Source organism: Glycine max, chromosome 18 (assembly GCF_000004515.6).
Source record: "Glycine max cultivar Williams 82 chromosome 18, Glycine_max_v4.0, whole genome shotgun sequence".
Taxonomy (NCBI): domain Eukaryota; kingdom Viridiplantae; phylum Streptophyta; class Magnoliopsida; order Fabales; family Fabaceae; genus Glycine; species Glycine max.
This window is the reverse complement of record NC_038254.2, coordinates 11,846,140-11,866,880: the sequence shown is the minus strand read 5'-3', so window position 1 is coordinate 11,866,880 and position 20,741 is coordinate 11,846,140. Positions and strand designations below refer to the sequence as shown.

General features: G+C 30.5%; 1 protein-coding gene across 1 annotated transcript; it reads right to left on the bottom strand.

Moving 5' to 3' along the window:
- Positions 1 to 9,558: 9,558 nt before the first annotated feature.
- LOC100799528 (probable xyloglucan endotransglucosylase/hydrolase protein 25) lies at positions 9,559 to 11,842 on the bottom strand. Its single transcript, XM_003553074.4, has 3 exons — positions 11,352 to 11,842; positions 10,960 to 11,153; positions 9,559 to 10,233 (listed from the first exon to the last, which is right to left on the bottom strand). The coding sequence occupies exons 1-3, from the start codon at positions 11,622 to 11,624 to the stop codon at positions 9,834 to 9,836; spliced, it is 867 nt and encodes a 288-aa protein (XP_003553122.1). The 5' UTR covers positions 11,625 to 11,842; the 3' UTR covers positions 9,559 to 9,833.
- Positions 11,843 to 20,741: the final 8,899 nt, after the last annotated feature.

Sequence of the window (20,741 nt, the reverse complement as noted above, 5' to 3'; positions counted from 1 at the left end):
AATAAAAAATTATACAATCACCTCATTTGTTATTGACACAAATGTAGCTCTATACAAAATTAAAAAAAAAAGTATTGTACATCATATAGCCATAAAATACATTTTCACTACATATCTTCATTAAAATATTCAACTATAAAAAAGAACAAATAATATTATAATTAAACAAATGACTAATAAATATCATATAAATTCTAATAAATACATCATTCAATAAAATACCAAATTTGTTTAATTATCAATTGTTGTAATGAACATCTAAATACATCATTCACTTAAATATCATATTTGTTTAATTTTCAATCACTATAATAAACATTTAAATATATCATTCAATTAAATACCAAATTTGTTCAACTATTAATCACTGTAATAAACATCTAAATACAACATTCAGTTAAATATCAAAATTGTTTAATTATCAACTTTAGTAAATATTTTAAATGTATACAAACAATTGTTTTAGCAATCTAATGTTACTTTTACCAATCTAATTACTAAATTATTTTCAATTAATCACTAAATTAATTTTTTAGCAATCTAATGTTAGTTTTAGCAATTTTTAAAAGTTTATATATATTATCATTTTTTTACCAATCTAATTACTAAATTAATATTTTTTTATTGTTTTTATATCACTATAAAATAATATCACCAAATCAATATTTATAAAATTGCTAAAACTATTACAAAAAAATTACACTACACAACAAATTATAAAAATATATTTACAATTAAAAAAAAGTCCTACGGATCAGTAATCCCTATGAACCATACGGATTGGTAATTCATATGTTTTTTTTTTAAATTGCGCATCTCTTCTTCTCCGGTGACGAAAAACCACCAAACTTCACTGTATATTCGTAAACAACACATGTAAACCACTGGAGACAACAAACGCTCAGAATAGGAGGCTAACGGAAGCAAGTTACACTAAGGGAGTGAGATTTTACGAAAAAATAGGCACTACAGAAATTAAAAACATAACCTGCTATTTATAATCATAAGGGTATTTTTGTCATTTTGAAAAACTACAGGGTGTCCCAGCAAAATGCTATGTGCCCCAAGCAGTTGCCAATTTTGCTAGGCCTAAGCTTGACCTCAATTAAAAAAATAGGGAGTTCCTATATTCACTCCCTCTTTCTGCTACTACATTTCTAATTTTTATTTCAAAAAATACCCTTGACAAATCCACTCCTCCTTTTCACTCTAGTCTCTTTACTACATCCACGTTGCGTGACGTCAATCTTTGCGAGGCTTCAAGACCTAATATTGGGTTGAATGAACTTAACTTTGTCTTTTCAACCTTGGTTGTTGTGGCTATACTCAATTTCACTCTACCATGACATTATCATCATTCAACATACCAGCCCTCTTTGCCTCTTGTCCCAAGAGTGACATGTTTGAGCCTTTTTTTTTGTCAAACATGTGATGTGTAGAGGTGTTTTAGATGGATATATGTTATCTTGGTAAACTGGTTATGCCACAATTATGCAGTAGTAATATCATTTTTCAAACAAAGACTAATATTCTATCAGGAACAATGTTGCTATAGATGGAGGAAAACTTCATATGTTTGTTGTTGTTGATTCATAGTAAGAAGGTCTTGTATGTGATAGTTTATGGTCAAATTCTTGATTTATGAAATTAACAATATTGAAACTTCAAGTGCATATTCTTAATTTTGTTGAGATTTTGCATTGCAATTTTTGGGTATGCAGGCTAATGATATGTAAAGTGTTTGGCAATAGATGGCGTATTTCTTTTTGTTTGTCTAGGCTCGGTGTCGTCATTCCTTCAGATTTCAACCGTTGGCCACGGGGAGAAGAAGTAATAATGTTGTGGTGGTTGCCTTTGTGTGGCCAGGAGAATCCTTCTTCCGATGATCAAGGGGTGTGTATTTTTAGAGGTATTTTTGGTTAAAAATTAAAAAAAGGTGTATGAGTAGGAAAAGGGAGTGAAAATAGTAATTGCCAAAAAATAAAGCCCAGCCTGAGCTCTTTACCTGCTAGGCCTGAGCCTGTTCAATTTTTTTTAATAAGCTCTATTTTCACGGTTTTAAGATTTAAACCTCAAACAATACTTTTTTAGCTTTAATATAAAGAAATAATAACAAAACTACAATGTTATTTACCTTTTAATTTATATGAAAAAATGCAGAAAAAACTTAACAAACTAGTTGAAATGACTTTAAATTATACGTTTTTACTCTATACTGGCTAGTGACCATTGCAATATAGGCTTAAATTTCACAAAATCAAACAAGAATGATCATTGGAACACTTAATATTCAATCAAGTAGCATAAACAAGACAAACAAAGCTAAAATGAACTAAGCAAGGTACAGTGAGGTCCATCACAACAACAGCCGATTAGTCTTAATACAAAAAAATAAGTTGAGAAATCTGAACCAAGGTTAAGACAATAATTATTTTAGAGGGTAAACTAATTTTAAGAGACACTTCAATAAATATATAACAAAAGAACCATTTAAAATAAAAATTGGCATCAACAATAAAATTTTTAAGTTATTCATCTAGTTTTTATTTTTGCATCAAATTCCAATTAGCTAAATTGGGTTAAATTTTATTTCATGTGATGCATAAAATCAAACCAAAATTCATTCACTCAAAGATGTCTTTTGAATTAAACCCAATTTTAAAAGCATTGATCCCAACTTCATATTTCTATTCTAAGTCACATGTAAAGCATAACGATTAAGTCATTTCACTAGAGAATTTTAATTCAACCAAACAACAAAACTTCTATCAAAATTTTGAAGCAAAACCAAAACTTCTATCAAGTTTTATATTCTTGTAACCAAGAAAGTTAAGAAACAAGTTTTAAACCAAATGTAACTAATGTAAATTTATAAACCAGTTCAAGGAAGTTAAAAACAAGTTTTAATCACAAAATATTTCAACCAACTAGCTATAATCATGTTATCAAATCTTCAAGATAATTTCTTCTAATCTTTAGTAATATTTTTTTTGTCTAACACTTGGTAAAAATATTGTTAAATTTTTTTGACAACATTTAAAAAATATTATCAAATATGAATAAATGTTTCTAATATATTTTTGCGATATTTTATCAAATGTTGTATATAACTCATGTCGTTAGGTTAGTGAAATGGGCTATATATGATATTATCGTGAAAACATATTAATAACATTTACTCATACTTGACGATATTTTTAAAATGTTGCCTAAAGCTTTTAGCAACATTTTTACTAAATGTTAGCAAAAAAATATTGATAAAGATCACATGTATGGTAGTGTTATATATATATATATATATACCTTAATCCCAACTAGGTTTTCACCAAAGCAGCTAACCTTGGTCAACCCGCATACCAAATAGTATTAAAAAGTGAAAAATATAAGAAGAGTATTACAAACTAAATCAAATCAATGAAATCTATAACTAGGAAGACAACATCTATCTTGAAATAAGAAAAGAAGGAGTAAGATCCCACCAACTAAAACCCAAAGTAATAAGCCCGTGCTTTGCTAATTTGTTTGCACAAGTGTAGCCTTCACAATACACATGGGAGACAACAAGATTCATGCTATGAGCAAGATGAACACAATTCCTCTAATGTGTACTTAACTACCAAGGAATAACATCATCATGATCAAACACTTTAACCACTAAGCTCGAATCACATTCCAACCAAAGTTTATACCATCCACGACGATGAGCAATCTCAATGGCATTCATATCAATTCAGCACATAGAGCTAAAGTTACACCCAAGTGCAAGGAAAACCATCCCAAAATGCTACCTATAGAATCCCTAAATATGCCTCCACAAGCAGCAATGCCATGCACTCATCTAGCGGCTCCATCTGAGTTGCATTTTGTCCATTCACAGAGGGGAAGGTGCTAGACTACAGGTTTGATTATAGGAGCTTTTCTAGGATGAATAGAGACTTCAAAATGCTTTAGAATGATGAACTCATCAATATAGTTGTTCATAGTCCCTATTGAATGGTTCCCTATAAGAGCCACTGCACCTATGATTTTATTCTTAATGCTAAACCTTGAGAAAGGTTCCTGATTGAATCTAGAATGATTTGTTCTTGTTGTTCATCCACCTTCATAATGAGGAAAAGAATGTTATTAGAAAAAATAAATGTAACACAAAAGCTAATTAATAATAAAAATTATACACCTTTAACTTTGTCTTTGAGTTATAATTATGATGAACACAATCCTTACAACAAATGAGAGCTTCAACAAATTCTTTGTTCAACCTAGAATGATACTTATTAATTACTCTACCACTAATAGTAAATGTAGACTCCAACAAGGCTACAATTTATTTTGGAATAGCTAGTATATCATTTGCTATCTTTGATAAAACCTTATGTTTTAAGCTATTATTCCTCCACCACTTGATTAAGCATTTGTAGTTTAGTATTTTTTTTATTCTTTTTAGCTTATTTGACCCCTCTTTGACTCATATTTTCCCACCTTAACTCAGTTTTGGTCTTAGGCAAATGATTGAGCTTAATTAAGAATTATTGATTATTTTCGGATTTTGTGTTTACTTGACCTATCTTCCTTGTGAAAGGCCAATAGGACACTTCAAAACTCCAAATAAAGTATATGAGTAGTTATTGGAAAGCTAAGAAAAGGAGCTTCAATTTTGTCAGAAATAAGCTTGGGCCAATTCTACCATTTTAAGGGTCAAATTAGGATTGAAAGTCAAAACCTCTACACTTGAATAATTGGGCTGTGAATTTGGGTTTTGTCTTGTGTAATTAGTTTAACTAAGTAGATTAGATGGGCCTAATAAAGGCCCATCCCTTCATTTTGAGTAGTCACTTATATATTAGTGGAGTTAGTTAGTTAGTTACTTCATTTTATACAAAAATAGATTTAGAAACTTGTTGTGCAAGTTTTAAGATTAAACTCTTTTCTCTCTTTTTCTCTCAACTATTCTTCATTCTTCTCCCTCTTTTGCCTTATGTTCTTCCTTGCACAAATTTTGTTGCTCTTCCATTAATGATGATCATGGAAGGCTAAACACTCAATCAATCTAAGGATCCACTCCAAGCAAGGCTGAATTTGAGTTCTGGTTTAGTATTTTTATTCTGTGTGGATGTTCATCTTTCTCTTCAATCCTATTTTTGATTTTCATGATTATGAATATGCTTAGGATTGGAAGCGAATTAGTTTATGGATTCATTTCCTAATTTCAAAATTTAATCATAGATTATTTAGATGATATTCCAACCTAATTTGTGATCTCAATGAATTTAGGATTTATTCAATTGAACTATCTCTAATGCAATTGAATGAACTTTCATAATCTAAACATCATTCATAGTAACTATGATAATTCAATTTGCTTTAGTTTAGTGAATTGGATTGATGCTATTAAACTTGATTCATATTTTATTTTTTGTTCTGTTTTGTTCCTTCATTTCTATTTTTGTGATTTCTCATTCCTTTACATTGCATACAAACTATTTGTTGAAATTCTCCATACTGTTTATAAGTGAATTGAAGAAGTAAGAACCAAATTGAATTGTATCTCTGAGTCGACCTAGGTTAATCCTGTACTGTAGAATTTTCTAATTTTATTTGTTTTGGAATGATTCAACAGTCGTTATCACCACTCCAAGACACTAAAAGAAGATTTATCATTATTAATTAGAATATGTACATTCTCTTTGAGACAAACATCAAATTCTAATTTCGTTGGTGGGCCTGCTTCCTTTGCATGCACAAGGCTCATTAATTGATTAAACCTAATCATAACAGAAGATTTAGGCATTGGGATAGTTAGTTTATGCAAACAACATTTCTTTCATTTGGGGATGGCTCTTCACTATTCAATGTCACATACCTATTGTATAATTGTTGAAATGAACTTTATACCTTCTCCACATTTTCCTTGGCAATTTCTTTAAACTTGTATATTAAAGGAAAGCAAATGTCATCCATATGAAACTTGCACCTAGGATCTAAAACACTTGTACTTGCTTGACCTTCTAAAGTTCTCCAAGATATAAATTAGTAGTAAAATATTTATTGACTGAGATTATGTGTGTAGCTATATTAAACACCAAAAGTTTACAAACTTTTTGTACTTTTCCTCAATCTTCATGTAAAAGTGTATATGTATAATGTAAGTTTCTTTCACTATAGGCTGAAAATGCAATTTTGAACTTCAATGTAATCAACAACATTTGAATTGTACAATCCACCTAGTTAGACAATCAATGATGAGATTTTTTTTCTTTCTTTTTTGATGTTTTTGTTCAACATCTCAAAGGGCCTTTCATCTTGAATTAGTATAGTTGATATACTTCACACTTTCACGAACATTGTGAACAATATCCCAAATTTTACTAAGACCATCTTGCACCAACAAGTTCAATATGTATGCACATCTAACATGACTCAAGTCACCATTCAAAACTAGCTTTGTGCTTAGTGATAAGTTATCTTTAAGATTCCTTAAACACAAGTCATTGTCACAGCATTGTCAACAAACATAAAAACACTTTATCTTTAATTTGCTATGCCTTTAATCACTTGAAAACATCAACAACCACACTAAACTTGCCTTGGAGCAGACATTTTCATAAAACTCAAAACTCTCTTTTGAAGTTTTCACCCCGCACCAATAAAATGACTTGTGAGAATCATGTACTCAACAACTTGGTGACTTGATTTGCACATATCAACTCTCAAGATGATATTGCTAACATTTTTTAGCAAGACCTTCAATTGTTTCTTATCTGTCTCATACATTGTTAAACCGTAACTTTTTTTTTTTCATTTTTTAACTTGCTTTTTGGATATTGGAATTTCCACATCCAAACTTCATCCTTGACAAGGCTAAATATTAGCTCATGAACCACACAACAATGACAACTATTTCTCTATTCCTCTCATTGGTGTATCTAATCCCTAGAATTAGAAATGGGTTGGATGGATTAAAAGGCTTCAAGGGGATGACAAGTTGCTTATTTTCTTTAGTGATCACGTGCAACCTTTTATGTAAGCACTTTTCTGCATGCCTCAAGGGGGTGATTGTGCTAGCCCCCCTCCTAGAGCAAAAGATAATTTATCTTTGCCATACTTTCTTTTTTCCCACTCTAGAAATTTCAACTTCATCAAAGTCATTCCAAATAATTGATATTTTCGCCCTTTTTTTTCTTCTTTCTAATAACACATTCCTCTTCTCCCTGCTTTGTATTTTTTTCACCATCACCTTTTTAACCTTCAACTTGAGTAGACACTATTGGTGTGTGTTCATGGTCCTTATTACCACCAACTACGGAGTAGAAGACATATTCTGGCTATTAATAATAACATGGGAATTGGATAACGTCAATTATATGCGTATTTGCAGTAGCATAGGAAATCAATAAAAAAATGGATAAAGGTCAATTATAGATGCAAGAAAAATGAATCTTATAATGATTCATATGGGGGATGATATTATTAACAAGGAGATAATTTTCTTCATGTACCAAAAGGATATCCTAGAATTTGTGGGCAAGCAAGAGATAAAAATATAAAGGCAAAATTGCACTTTTGATCCCCCAGTTTATCTCCAATTTCGGATTTGGTCCCCCTATAATTTAATTCACAAATTTGATCCCTCAGTTTTATAAATCCCTGCAAAATTGGTCCTGGAAGCCCGATTTGGACGTTGACCGTTAACCTCAGACGTTGACTACCACGTGTGACTGCCACGTGTCAACGTCTGAGTGGTTCCCTGTAAAAGCTTCATTTTTTGTAGGTAAAATTGCACTTTTGGTCCCCCAGTTTTACTCAAATTTTGATTTTGGTCCCCTTATAATTTAATTCACACATTTGGTCCCCCAGTTTTATAAATCCCTTTATAAATTCAGCCAAATTTCATTACTGGAGAAGTTGTATTTCAAATTTCAAACAAAAATGCCATTGTCATACATAGGCCACTTAAGCAGTCGTATACACATAATATCGCATGGGGGAGCAAAAAAAGAAAAAAAGAGGGAGTTATTACAGAACCTGTTAAAGTAAGAGATCTGAAAATTTCAGACCCAGGTTGAGATTCATGCGCCACTTTCCCAAGTTGAACAACCCTGGAAGTGGGAGAGAGACAAATAGTGATTTTTCTCTGGGTTCCAAGTGAGTGAAAAACTTGCGATGAAAAAGAAGTGTGAGATTTATCAAGACTTACCATGTCTCTAGCACCAGTGGCTAAACCATTCAAAAGACCAATTTTGTAGGAACAATTTATAAAGGGATTTATAAAACTGGGGGACCAAATGTATGAATTAAACTATAAGGGGACCAAAATCGAAATTGGAGTAAAACTGAGGGACCAAAAGTGCAATTTTACCTACAAAAAATAAAGCCTTTACGGGAAACCACTCAGACGTTGACATGTGACAGTCAACGTCTGAGGTTAACGATCAACGTCCAAATCAGGTTTTCAGGATCAATTTTACAGGGATTTATAAAATTGGGGGACCAAATTTGTAAATTAAATTATAGGGGGACCAAATACATAATTGAAGATAAAGTGAAGGACCAATTTTACAATTTTTTCAAATATAAATTGATTAGTTGGGCCGAGACAATGTATTGATTATAAATGTATATAATGTAATTTTTTTTGAATTGATTATATTAAAGTGCAACTTTATGACAATGAATATATACGTAAATGTGACTATATATATATTTCGTTAAAAAATATCATTTTATCACCTTCTTTATTTAAAATTAAATATGAATTTATTTCTTGTAAGTTTATATTTTTCAATATTAATCTCTATAGTGTGAACCAAAAATAAAAAAATTAAAATATTAAAAGAACTAAAATTGAAAAATACAAATGTATAAGGATTAAAAATGAAAAAAAAATATTTATGGAGACTAAAATTAAAAAAAAATGAACTTATAGAGTCTAAACTCATATTTAAGCATTTTATTTATGATTTTATTTCCTATTTATTTAAAAGTTTAAGAGAATACTAATTACTATTTTTTAAAAAAAAATTTCTTGACTCTACCTACCTCTTAAATATTTTAAGATAAACGAGAGAAATAATAATAGATGTCACATTAGAAACTTAAAAAATAATTTTATAGATGATAATATATATTATATGATTGCATTCTTAAATTTGCGTGTCATTCTCTTAAAGGGAATAATATTTTATTTATTCAATAGCTAATATATTGAAGCAATATACAAATTCAAGTATCAATTTTGTATGCACTTCATTTCAAAAGAAACAATATTGAACGAAAAAAAAGTTAATGCCATTAATTAGCCAAACAAAATTTAATTATGTTTAAATAACGTATAAAAGTGTGTTTGACAAGACATTCTAATTAATTATTATTACTTTTACTATTTAATTTTTTTTTGACAATTTAATAAATATTTTTTTTAATTTCTTAATATTTTTGGAAACATTACTTGAATTAATATTTTTAAAACGTAAATATATAATTTTACTAATTATTTGTATAAGATAATTTTTTAACTTTGAGTTATCAGTTCACTTTTTAATTTTTAACTAACTCTTCAACTAATTTTATTAAAGATCTTAAAAAAAAAGTAAAATAAAAAACATTGAATAGACAATCACTTCCGAAGACATATTTCTATCAAAAGGGATAATAGGCCAAAACTTCAAATTCATCCCCTTTAATAGAATAACAAACTTTCACGGCAATTCAAATACACATTATATAACATAACAATTACATCTACTGTCATAGTCAATTCAGCTTTTAGGAAATCATTCCATAATTTGAATTGAACAAATTAAACGAAGGTGCAAAATGCATGATTAATGCAATTACTATTTGGATTGATCTAATAGATTCTCCTTGCGGCATTCAAATGGGAGACCATGAGCATAACGTCTTAAATCCCGACAATAATCATAAACTATCCATTTTGATTGGACCTTTCGCATTTTTTTCTTGCTTTCTTGATCAAGATCTCTAAATATGCCACGATTGAACCCCTTGCAACTTGCACCACCTTCCTTTGCAATGCAAGCATTAGCATTGAAATGTTTGAAGCCTGCAATGAATGGAGCATTTGACAAATCAAGCTTCACTGCCCCCCATCTTGTTGCCCAAGAGTCTCCATTCCAAAGGGTAGTGTAAAGCCTCATGGGTTGGCTTGTAGGGAAAGGAACACCAATGGTTTGCCTATTGAGCATAACTCTGATGGGAATGTCATCCACCAAGATTCTGAAATCAAATGAAACATATATAGGTAAATTTGAGATCTAATACACATGATTTTGAACAAGTTAATTACATAAATATTTGTCCCTCTTAAGGTTAGCATTAAGCATTTAATCACAATGTGCTCACATTGTTATGATTTATTGTTATATACGGTAAGATTGTTGATTTTTTTAATAATTACTTTAAAAGTAATATATATCTAATTTTTAATTAGTTGATTATATATATATATATATATATATATATATATATATATATATATATATATATATATATATATATATGCATGTTTCAATTAAAATGTTTGAATGTAATTAACATTAATCTCAAGAGAAATTAGTGTAGTTAGCCCTTTTGGATGCATTTAAAAACAACCCTTTTGATGAGTAAGTAGTTGCATATATCTAAGGCTGAAATATGTTTATAGTCCTAGAAATTAATATTTTTTATTTTTAATTCTTGTAAGTTTATTTTTTATAAATTTGTTTTTTCAATTTTAGTATCTGTAATATATTTTATTTATTTTTAGTTTCTGTAAATTTATATTTTTTTAATTTCAGTATCTGTAAACATGAACTTATGAGAATCATAAATAAAAAAATTAAAAATTTACAAGGATTAAAATTAAAAATTAAAAATTAAACTGATAAAAATAAAAAAGGACTAACTACCAAAAATATTTGTAAACCTATATCTAACTATATATATACATATTTTGTTACTTACATTATGCGATCAGGGTTCCAATCTATGGAATACGTGTGGAAGTCCTCTGTTGGGTCGAACCACAAATAGTACTGCATCTCACGACCCCCAACACCATCGGCATATACATTGGTTGAGAGCAAATAAGGATCACCAGTCAAGTTGCCCAAGAACTCTATATCTATCTCATCATGGTTTGATCCTTGAGAGCTTAGCTGTGCATGAAACACATATCAATAACTTTTCCACAATCTGTGTGGTTATTATATATATAAAAAAAAGTTCACCTGATGAAAAAATGTTTGATTAGCAAATATAATTTTCTGGTCGAGATTAATTATTCTTATTTTTCATGATTTATAATGCTATAAAGATGAAGAAAAGATTAATAATGAGTCTGGGACAAGACATACATAAAATGCTGTGACAGTTCCTGCAGAGTTTCCTGGTACAAGCTTGATTTTCATGTCGAATCTTCCAAACAAATACTCATTCTTTGATACAATGCCTGAGCCAGAATATTCATCCATTGTTAGGGTCATGCTTTGGCCTTCATCTTTTATGTCAACCCTTACATCTCCAAAGAGATTGTCAAAATCTTCGTAGAAATTCCCACCCAATGCAAATTTGCTTATGGTCAAGATGATAGAAAGAAGGAAAATGGAACTAAAACGTGAAGAAGCCATTTTCAATTTTGTGTTGTGAATGCACGTATTAGAAACCCTAGGTGTATTTAAATCGCAGTTTCATTTCAAAACAAGGTTGGGACAATTACGGCAAAATATGGAGTTGTCAAACACAGGTTGAAATGACTATGCCTTAACCCCAATGTGGTTGTCGTAATTGCAGTTAAAAAAACTGCAATTCAAAATGTTGAGTAGATAATTATGGTTTTTTAAAGGGGGGAAGAGAGAGAGAGGCAAGAAAAGGTGGTTTTGATGGCAAGAATGTTTGAGATCTTCGCATAATTGGTTCTTCACATTTGACGTTGGGAAAAAAGTCAAAGCTCAACATGGGTGACTTCTTAAGATAGAAATGCTAAACATGGAGTAATATGATATGTAATTTAGTAAGATTTTGCTTTTGCATGCATGCTATGCCTTTTCTTGTTTTAAGACGATTTTTCGAAAATTGAATTGTCCAAATTGTACGTTTTTACTATACTATTCATCTTTACATTCTAAATTCAATTGTTTTGTTTAGTTTGGCTTTTAATTTTTTTTATACATTTTTTTAATTCAAATTATATTCAAACAATTGAGACACTATAATTATTAACATCATTTTTTATCTACAAACTTATACGTACATTATTTAATTATTTTATCACGTTACATTTAAGAAATTAAGATATTAACACAATCAAGACAATTAAGTATGAAATCAATCATGGTACTAATCGAGGTATTTAAAAATCAAGATAACTAATACATAAAGATCATATACTTTTCTGTTTCATCTATATAGTCTCTATTTAGTATTTACACACGTTAAACATAATGTAGTAATATAATAGTACTAGATAAAATAAGATATCTACATACAAGTAGGTCTCTTGCAATGTGCCACATGTAAACCGCTAAAATGGACTAGATTAGGTAGAAACCATTTTGAAAATGGGTTAGAAATTTCAACCCATACCAATCCAAGGTAAATTGTTGTTTGAGTTGGTTACCCAATGTAATAAAAAAAGGATGAGCCATGGCACCAAATAAATATAAATATAAAAAACAAATTATCCTAACATAATCATAATAACCTTAATTAGTCGTTCAAAACATCCAAATATATAAAACATCAAATACATATACTAATACCATAAAAATCCAAAACTACAAACATTAATAAATCTATAGCCATAAATAATTTTTGGTGGATTAAAATAAATACAAGATTTTTCTTAAAAATGATCGAAGAACAATCCAACGGATTGACCCAACCTAACTAGTCTTCAACCTGCTTAAAAAGCCAGTTTTTGAACTCGTTTTAAAGTGGTTTAAAAATATTTCAACCCAACTCAACTTGTTTAACGGGTTAGATGGACTACCCAAATGGATTCAACTCATTTTATGATCCTCATTATATGTATACATTGACATTCTTTTCTTAAATTAATATCCTCAATGGTATAATGCAAGGCAATAATAAGGAAAAATATGAAGTTCCAATAGGCTTGTTATGTTTTATTGTATAATTTTATTAATTAATTGTGGTATATATGGTCACGGGTTAAATAACTAATTAAGATTATGCCAAGACTAGATTTTTTTTAATGAGCACTGAGACTAACTAATTCTCAATACAATGTTAAAAGCAATAGGAAAACTCAATATAAAAAAATATTATAAAAATAAATAATTTAAAGAAAATATAGGGCCCACCATAACCTCCGACTGTGGATCTAGTTATATTCATGGTCATAAATGAACCGAAAAATATATTATAAATCCAACATAAATCCATAATTAAGAAAAAGAAAAAAAAATAAAGAGAAAACCCTTTTAATATGATAGATTTTGTAAAAGAGGGACTCCAACATTTTGTTTGACTTTTGGCAGAAGAAAGAGAGAGAAAGGGTGTCAAAATCATTTGAAAGTGTTTTTAGTTTTTACCTATACAAATGAGCTTCAGGTATTTGTAATTATTATTAGTGGCTTAGGCCCAATGATCTCTTCTATGATGTGCAAATGTGTGTTGATATTTCGCATGAGCATGCTTTACTGAAGAAAAGGTAGCTTTAAATGGGCATCATTATACTATGCACGTTCATATGTTTATATAGTTTTTAGACTTAAATACGTTATTATCTGGATGATGTAGGATTGTGTTTTTTTATTCTTTTATAATAATATAAATATATTATTTTATATTTATTAATAATGTCACACTTAATTTTATCAAACAATTCTATAGTTTGATAAACAAAATTTACAATATTATTACATATGTAAATAGAAAAGTTGTTTCTTATCTGACACTTACTTATTCTTGATCAGGAATTAATCCTGTAACTTTCAGTTGTGAGGACACTCTTGGATTCAATCCAAATCTAAAAAAAAGAAGTAAATATTATAATTTTTAATTAAAATTAGTTTTTTTTTTCTTTTATTTTACTCACAAATTTTTTTTTATAACAAACGTAACCATTAATTGTAGTATTGTACTGTATCACATATTAGTAAATTAATATTTTTTTTTCTATATAAAACACATATAATTCATCCTCTATGAAAGATAATTTTGCTCGCGTCAAATAGTATATATAATTAATTATGAGCAAAAAGTTTTTTTTTTACAATATTTAATGGAATTCACTGTAAAATAGTCTTTCTACCACACACATTTTAAGGCGGTTATTAATAACCATTTTAGAATGTGTCACGATGACATTTTTGTAATTAAGTGTAATTTTTTTTTTGTTTTTACGCTACGCATTCTAAGACGGCTATTAATAATTATCTTAGAATGTGCCACGGTGGCATATTTGTAATTATGTTAAGTTAAACAAAGACGGGTGTTGGTCAAAGACCGTCGTCGTTTCTAGTATCCTAATTTATCGTCTGTGCCGCACTTGCTTTGGTTCAATTGTACCGTGTTTAGATAGACCTGCTGATGAGAATCCTGAAACTGGTCAAATACAAGCTAAAGACCCAAGTGGAGAAGGACGAAGACCCCGAGTGGAGAAGGATGAAAGCCCAGAGACAGAGACACTATCAAGACTATTAATTGTTTTGAAGACCCATAATAAATATGTTATATTTTTTATTTATAATTTTTTTGGCCCAAACTATTTTGAAGGCCCATGTCTATTTTTATCCTTTTGTTCAGATACACTATAAGTATTGGTTTTTGTTTTCAATAAAAAAACTTTTGATTTTTTCATAAAATTTGGTGAAAGCTTCTCTCTGGGTTCCTTGTTGAACCAATCTCAGACTTATCAAGGTAATTCTTGTGGCGTCTACCCTGACTTATCTTCCTTCACTGGAAGTGGCATCATCCAAAATCTCCGTAGCCTGGTCAAGCTATCCGCTCCTAGTCAGGATCACATCACCTGCTAGCTAGTTCTCCTGTACATACGTGTTGTTCGTGTAACTTTAAGCTCGTGCCCCCTGTGTTCAGACCTCAGTCCACGGTGTCGCGCCTTCGACCATCATCACCCAGCTAGTAAGTTTTAGTCCGGTGCCTTATTTTGTGTCATTTTTGTTTTTTAGTCACTCACATCGATAGCTTGGTTTTTGTTTAGGCATTTTAAAGAAGCATGGACTTACTTCGCACACTTGGTTTTTGTTTTTAGTCAATCCCCATTCTTAGAATAATGGTTTTTGTTTGCGCATTCTAAAGAAGCATTGGACATGTAAATGTTCGATGAAAGCATCCTTAGTGAACCTATGAAAGTAAACCACATGTGACCCAATCCCCATTTTTCCTTCGTTTGAATCGAAAAAACTAACATTGTAGGTGTTCCTCCTGTCAGTCTCCTAAGATTAGACCAACTTCATCTCACATGTAAATCATCAATTTTTTAAACAAATGGTAGCTAGGTATTCTTTGATAATTTGTTTGTTGCATAATAGAAATCCAAGAACATCAGGTTCTATGAATAAAAAAAGGAAAAGGAGTTGAGTATATGAATGAAGAACCTGAGTAACATGAAGCTTCCCTCGTACATTGTCAGCATGATAAGGACATGGCCTGTCAGGTTTCACTTGAATCCCTGAGAGTAAAAGGAAAAATAAATAAACCAAACAACAGTTCAAAATGTATGATAAGTTGAAACACAATAGTATTGATAAAACTTTTTATTATGTCATTCAATCATTTGGTATCATTTTGGGGCAGTCAAAGATGCAGTTGGCATAGACCCAGCATTTGATATAACATAGACAGTATGATCATTGTGTCATAATGGAAACAAACTCCAAATATAGGAGGCCAAATGAAGGAGCAAAGACCAATACTTAACAAAACTGAAATACCTACTATTTGTTTAACAATGCTGATGACCAAATTAAGGACCAAAGGCCAAATGAAGGACCAAAGACCAATAGGAGGCCAACTGAAATACAAACTCCAAATATAGAAAGCCAAATGAAGGACCAAAGGCCAAATAAAGAACCAAAGACCAATACTTAACAAAACTGAAATACCTAGCTACCATTTGTTTAAAAAATTGACAATACGCAGGTTAATCGATTGAATATGTTGCACCTCCATGGGTTAAAAGGTTATACTTTTCAGACCACACCCATTTTGTGCAAAGGATCTTCGTGGTATGCTTTGTGGTCTGTTGTCTGAACAGTGCAAATAGATGGATAAATAAATGGCCAAACAACATTCTTCTGAACTCCATGATATCACACTCCCTCTCAATAAGACGCTGGCATGTAACTTTCAACAAAGCGGTGATTTGCCTGTCATTAAGCCTTTTCGAGTACCTTTAACCTTCCATAAGCATACAACATTTTATCTGAAGCAGGTACATCCCAAAAAATAGCCACATGATTATTGTAACATGAGATCAGACCTGTAGTCCTACGGAATAAATGTTGTTTCAACTTGCAGACTTGCAAAATAATGCCTAAACAAATGTGATTGTCATCCACTCAACAAAGTCAATGAGTTGGTAAACAATTCATGAAACCAAAGAAAATCCATTATTATAGCTAAGTAACTTCTATCTGATACAGTAAGCATGGCACTGCAACAACATATATTTTGAAACTTCAACATGCTTACTTCAGTGTTGTTGTCTTTGTCTTTAAAGCAGTACTGTAAAAATCATGTATCTCCTGAGGAGTTGAGAAATTCGCAAGGCAAGTCTTTAACACATCCCATAATGCCGAAGAAAAGTATACTCATAGAAACTAGAAATATCAAACACTACCATAAATTAATGTCGTACTGTGTTGTGTTTTCTATTTATGGATTTCAGATAACAATAACAAAGTTTAATTACATTTAATTTAATGCAGATAGCAAGGCAAACTGATAAGCTTTTAACGTTTTTTGGGTTAATAATGAACTTGGCGAAAGCAGTTTTAGCAAACCATGCATATAAAATTCTTGTCGAAACAACATGTAACATTGTTGGGAAAAAATTGATAGATACCATAGTAATGGGGTTCAAATATGTACACCCATAGTAGTGGAATACCCTGTTGGAGTACTGACCAATGCTGGGAAATTGATGACGTCTATCCCTTGGAGATTCAACTCGTAATACAGATAGAAATTGTCTGCAGATGTCAAAAAAAGACTGAATGTGATGCTATAAAGATCTATAAATCTTTGTTATCGGTGCCTACTTTTCACCCAAATTAAAACAACAAAGTAAACAATAAACATATAACCCACAAAAAAATTGGGTTTTTGTTTTAATCAATTTTTCTTCTCAGAGGCAACCATAAGTCATTATGTTGTAACTGCTTCAAATTTTTCTTCCCAAACGACTCGTGAGATGAAGTTGGTCTAATCTTAGGAGACTGACAGGAGGAACACCTACAATGTTAGTTTTTTCGATTCAAACGAAGGAAAAATAGGGATTGGGTCACATGTGGTTTACTTTCATGGGTTCACTAAGGATGCTTTCATCGGACATTTACATGTCCAATGCTTCTTTAGAATGCGCAAACAAAAACCACTATTCTAAGAATGGGGATTGACTAAAAACAAAAACCAAGTGCGTGAAGTTAGTCCATGCTTCTTTAAAATGCCTAAACAAAAACCAAGCTATCGGTGTGAGTGACTAAAAAACAAAAATGACACAAAATAGGGCACCGGACTAAAACTTACCAGCTGGGTGATGATGGTCGGCGGCGCACGACACCGTGGACTGAGGTCTGAACACAGGGGGCACGAGCTTAAAGTTACACGAACAACACGTACGTACGGGAGAACAAGCTAGCAGGTCGATCTGAACACGGGACAATTGAACCAAAGTGCACGCGACACAGACGATAAAATAGGGTACTAAAGATGACGACGGTCTTTGACCAACACCCGTCTTTGTTTAACTTAACATAATTACAAATATACCACCGTGACATATTCTAAGGCCGTTATTAATAACTGTCTTAGAATGTGCAATGTAAAAACAAAAAAAAATTATACTTAATTACAAAAATGTCATCATGACACATTCTAAGACGATTTTTAATAACCACCTTAGAATATGTGTCGTAGAAAGACTATTTTGCAGTAATGAAAACACGCATGCATGTATTAATAGTTTTTTTTAATCTAATATACCTATAAATTGAATGCAACAGTTTATTTAATATTACAAAATCCAAAAGAGGATCCCACAAGTAGTCATTGAAACATCTTCAACAAAACAGTCAGAATAACAGGAGTGTCTTTCCAATATTTCCTACAAATACTGCTACCATTTTACTTTCTCATAGATGGTCTCTGAACTATTCATTCATATAACCGTGTCATGCCTCTATGCTACAGCTCATAGCCACACTGTTTTCTACTTTTTTTCTTCCTTACAAAAGAATAAAAAAATAAAATCTAAACCAATAAATTATAAAAGCCTTAGTCAATGCAAGGTTCCTACCCACATTCAATTCTATTGCAACATTTTTGTGCAACCTCACCTACCTTCTGTCAATGTCATTTATTTTGGAATTACTCACTCACTTGTAATTTCAGTGTTTGGGGCCCTCTTTTCCACCCATATGCCAAATGCTTCATTCTCGTACGAATACTATCTGGCAAAAACTTAGAAAGTAGTAGAGTAGTTAAAGAATTAATAAAAAAAATCATATTTAATTATAAATTCCATTAAAAATATATTAAAATCGTGCTATAGTTTGTTAGTTTGTAGTTTTTGCAATATCTCTATTTTTAATAATTAATTAAGATCTTCATTTTTATTATACAATATATTTCAAGATTAAAAAAATATTTTTTCAATTAATTCCCATCCAAAATTTTCAATTGTCCAATTATTATAACTGCTTAGTCTTACTAATGAAAATAATAATAAATGATGTATCATATCATATTAAGATTTATCAGCTATAATTTAAATTAAAACAAGTATTTTTTTTAAAATAATATAATTTTTTACGACTTTAAATAATTCAGAACCTCGAGCAACTGCCTCATTGACTTTGCACTTGCCACTGTCCTGCCTTTGCACGAAATATAACATATAAATAATGCGTAGCACTTTTTTCCACATCTAAATTAGTCTGCTATTAAAACATGATAATTACATAAAATATACGGAAGATTTTATAGGCACTGAAAAAAAAAAGTTTAAGTTTGTGGTTTTTAGGTGAATTTCTTCCGGATATATATATATATATATATATATATATATATATATATATATATATATATATATATATATATATATATATATAAAGATTTACCACAATTCAGATACACAGTCATTCTTAGTCAACTTTTAGTTTAAACCAAACAATATTTATCTAGATATATGCATAAGGAAAGAATGTTAATGAATAGAAATATAAATTATTCCAAGGAAAAAATACATAAGTATTTAATATTTCATTTTAGTCATTATAGCTGTAATTTTTTTTATAATTTTTTTGGTCCTCGCTCTCTAAAATTGTCTAGTTCAGTTACATCTAAATCTTTTAAAATTGTTACAAAACCAGATCTAATAATGTAAAACTGCTGAAAAGGGATTTTTGGTAGTTTTTAACCATATCTAATAATAATAAAAAAAGCTTTGTTGTGCCATCCACCATGGCCATAGTAGAACCACACGTGATAACTTTCATGAACGAATTGAGAATCTTATTGGTGTTGGGCCGACCCTTCGATCAGCGTTTGAGTTTGTTTTGTTGACGGTTTTATATCATCAATTCTAGATTTGTAACCATTTTGAAACATATGAATATTTGCATTAGGCGACTTTAGACATCGAGAACCAAAAGGATTAGAAAAATATTGTGAGTTTGTAATTATTGGAATCAAAATAAGATATATTTTAAACTATAAGAACTAAATTGCAACTAAATTTACCAAAAGGTAATTAAACTTTTACTAAAATAGCAAGCCTATGAAATATACGTGTTAACGTGTGTGTACTAACGTTTTGCTGCATGAGTGGAATACACAAATCCAATATAATTGATCACCATACTTCAGACAAAATAATGTTGGCCAGTCCCATTTAATGTAAGACTCAAAATCTATGGCAGTTGACCCGAACCACACACACAAACAATGGTAGAAATTTGGTGTACGTATATTGGCCACAGTAGCCTACACAACTGAAAAGTAACCTATGAACTTCGCTAGCTGTTTCCAAGCCATAGTAATTAAAGTTTTCCCCTTCTACTTTTTTTTTTTTTTTTTTAAATTTGTAGGAACCAAGGTGGGTTGGAAATTGCTAATTGGTAAATCAGATTAAATTACTCTCTATCAGGTGCACTCAATCTTCCATGTTTATATGTACTATAACATTTTATACAGCATCACCTTCTGAATGTCTATTTATGAATACAGAAAAGCATATTTACATACAATGTATTGATAGCCACAGCCTGTTAAAATCAACCACAACTGTTTCTCAGAGTAACATTATGTATATTGATATATTCATTTATACCTAGGGGGTATATGTCTATATCGATCATGCATGCTCCCACAAATGTGGGGTTAATGTGTTGTAGATTTCACTTTCAAATGATATCATATATTCAAGGGAACTTCCCTAATTAATATATTGAAGGAGACAATACTGTAATGCTAAATAAGGTTTCTATATCCTAAACTTCTTTAGAGTAAACATATGCTAAGAAAATGTTGTGTACCTT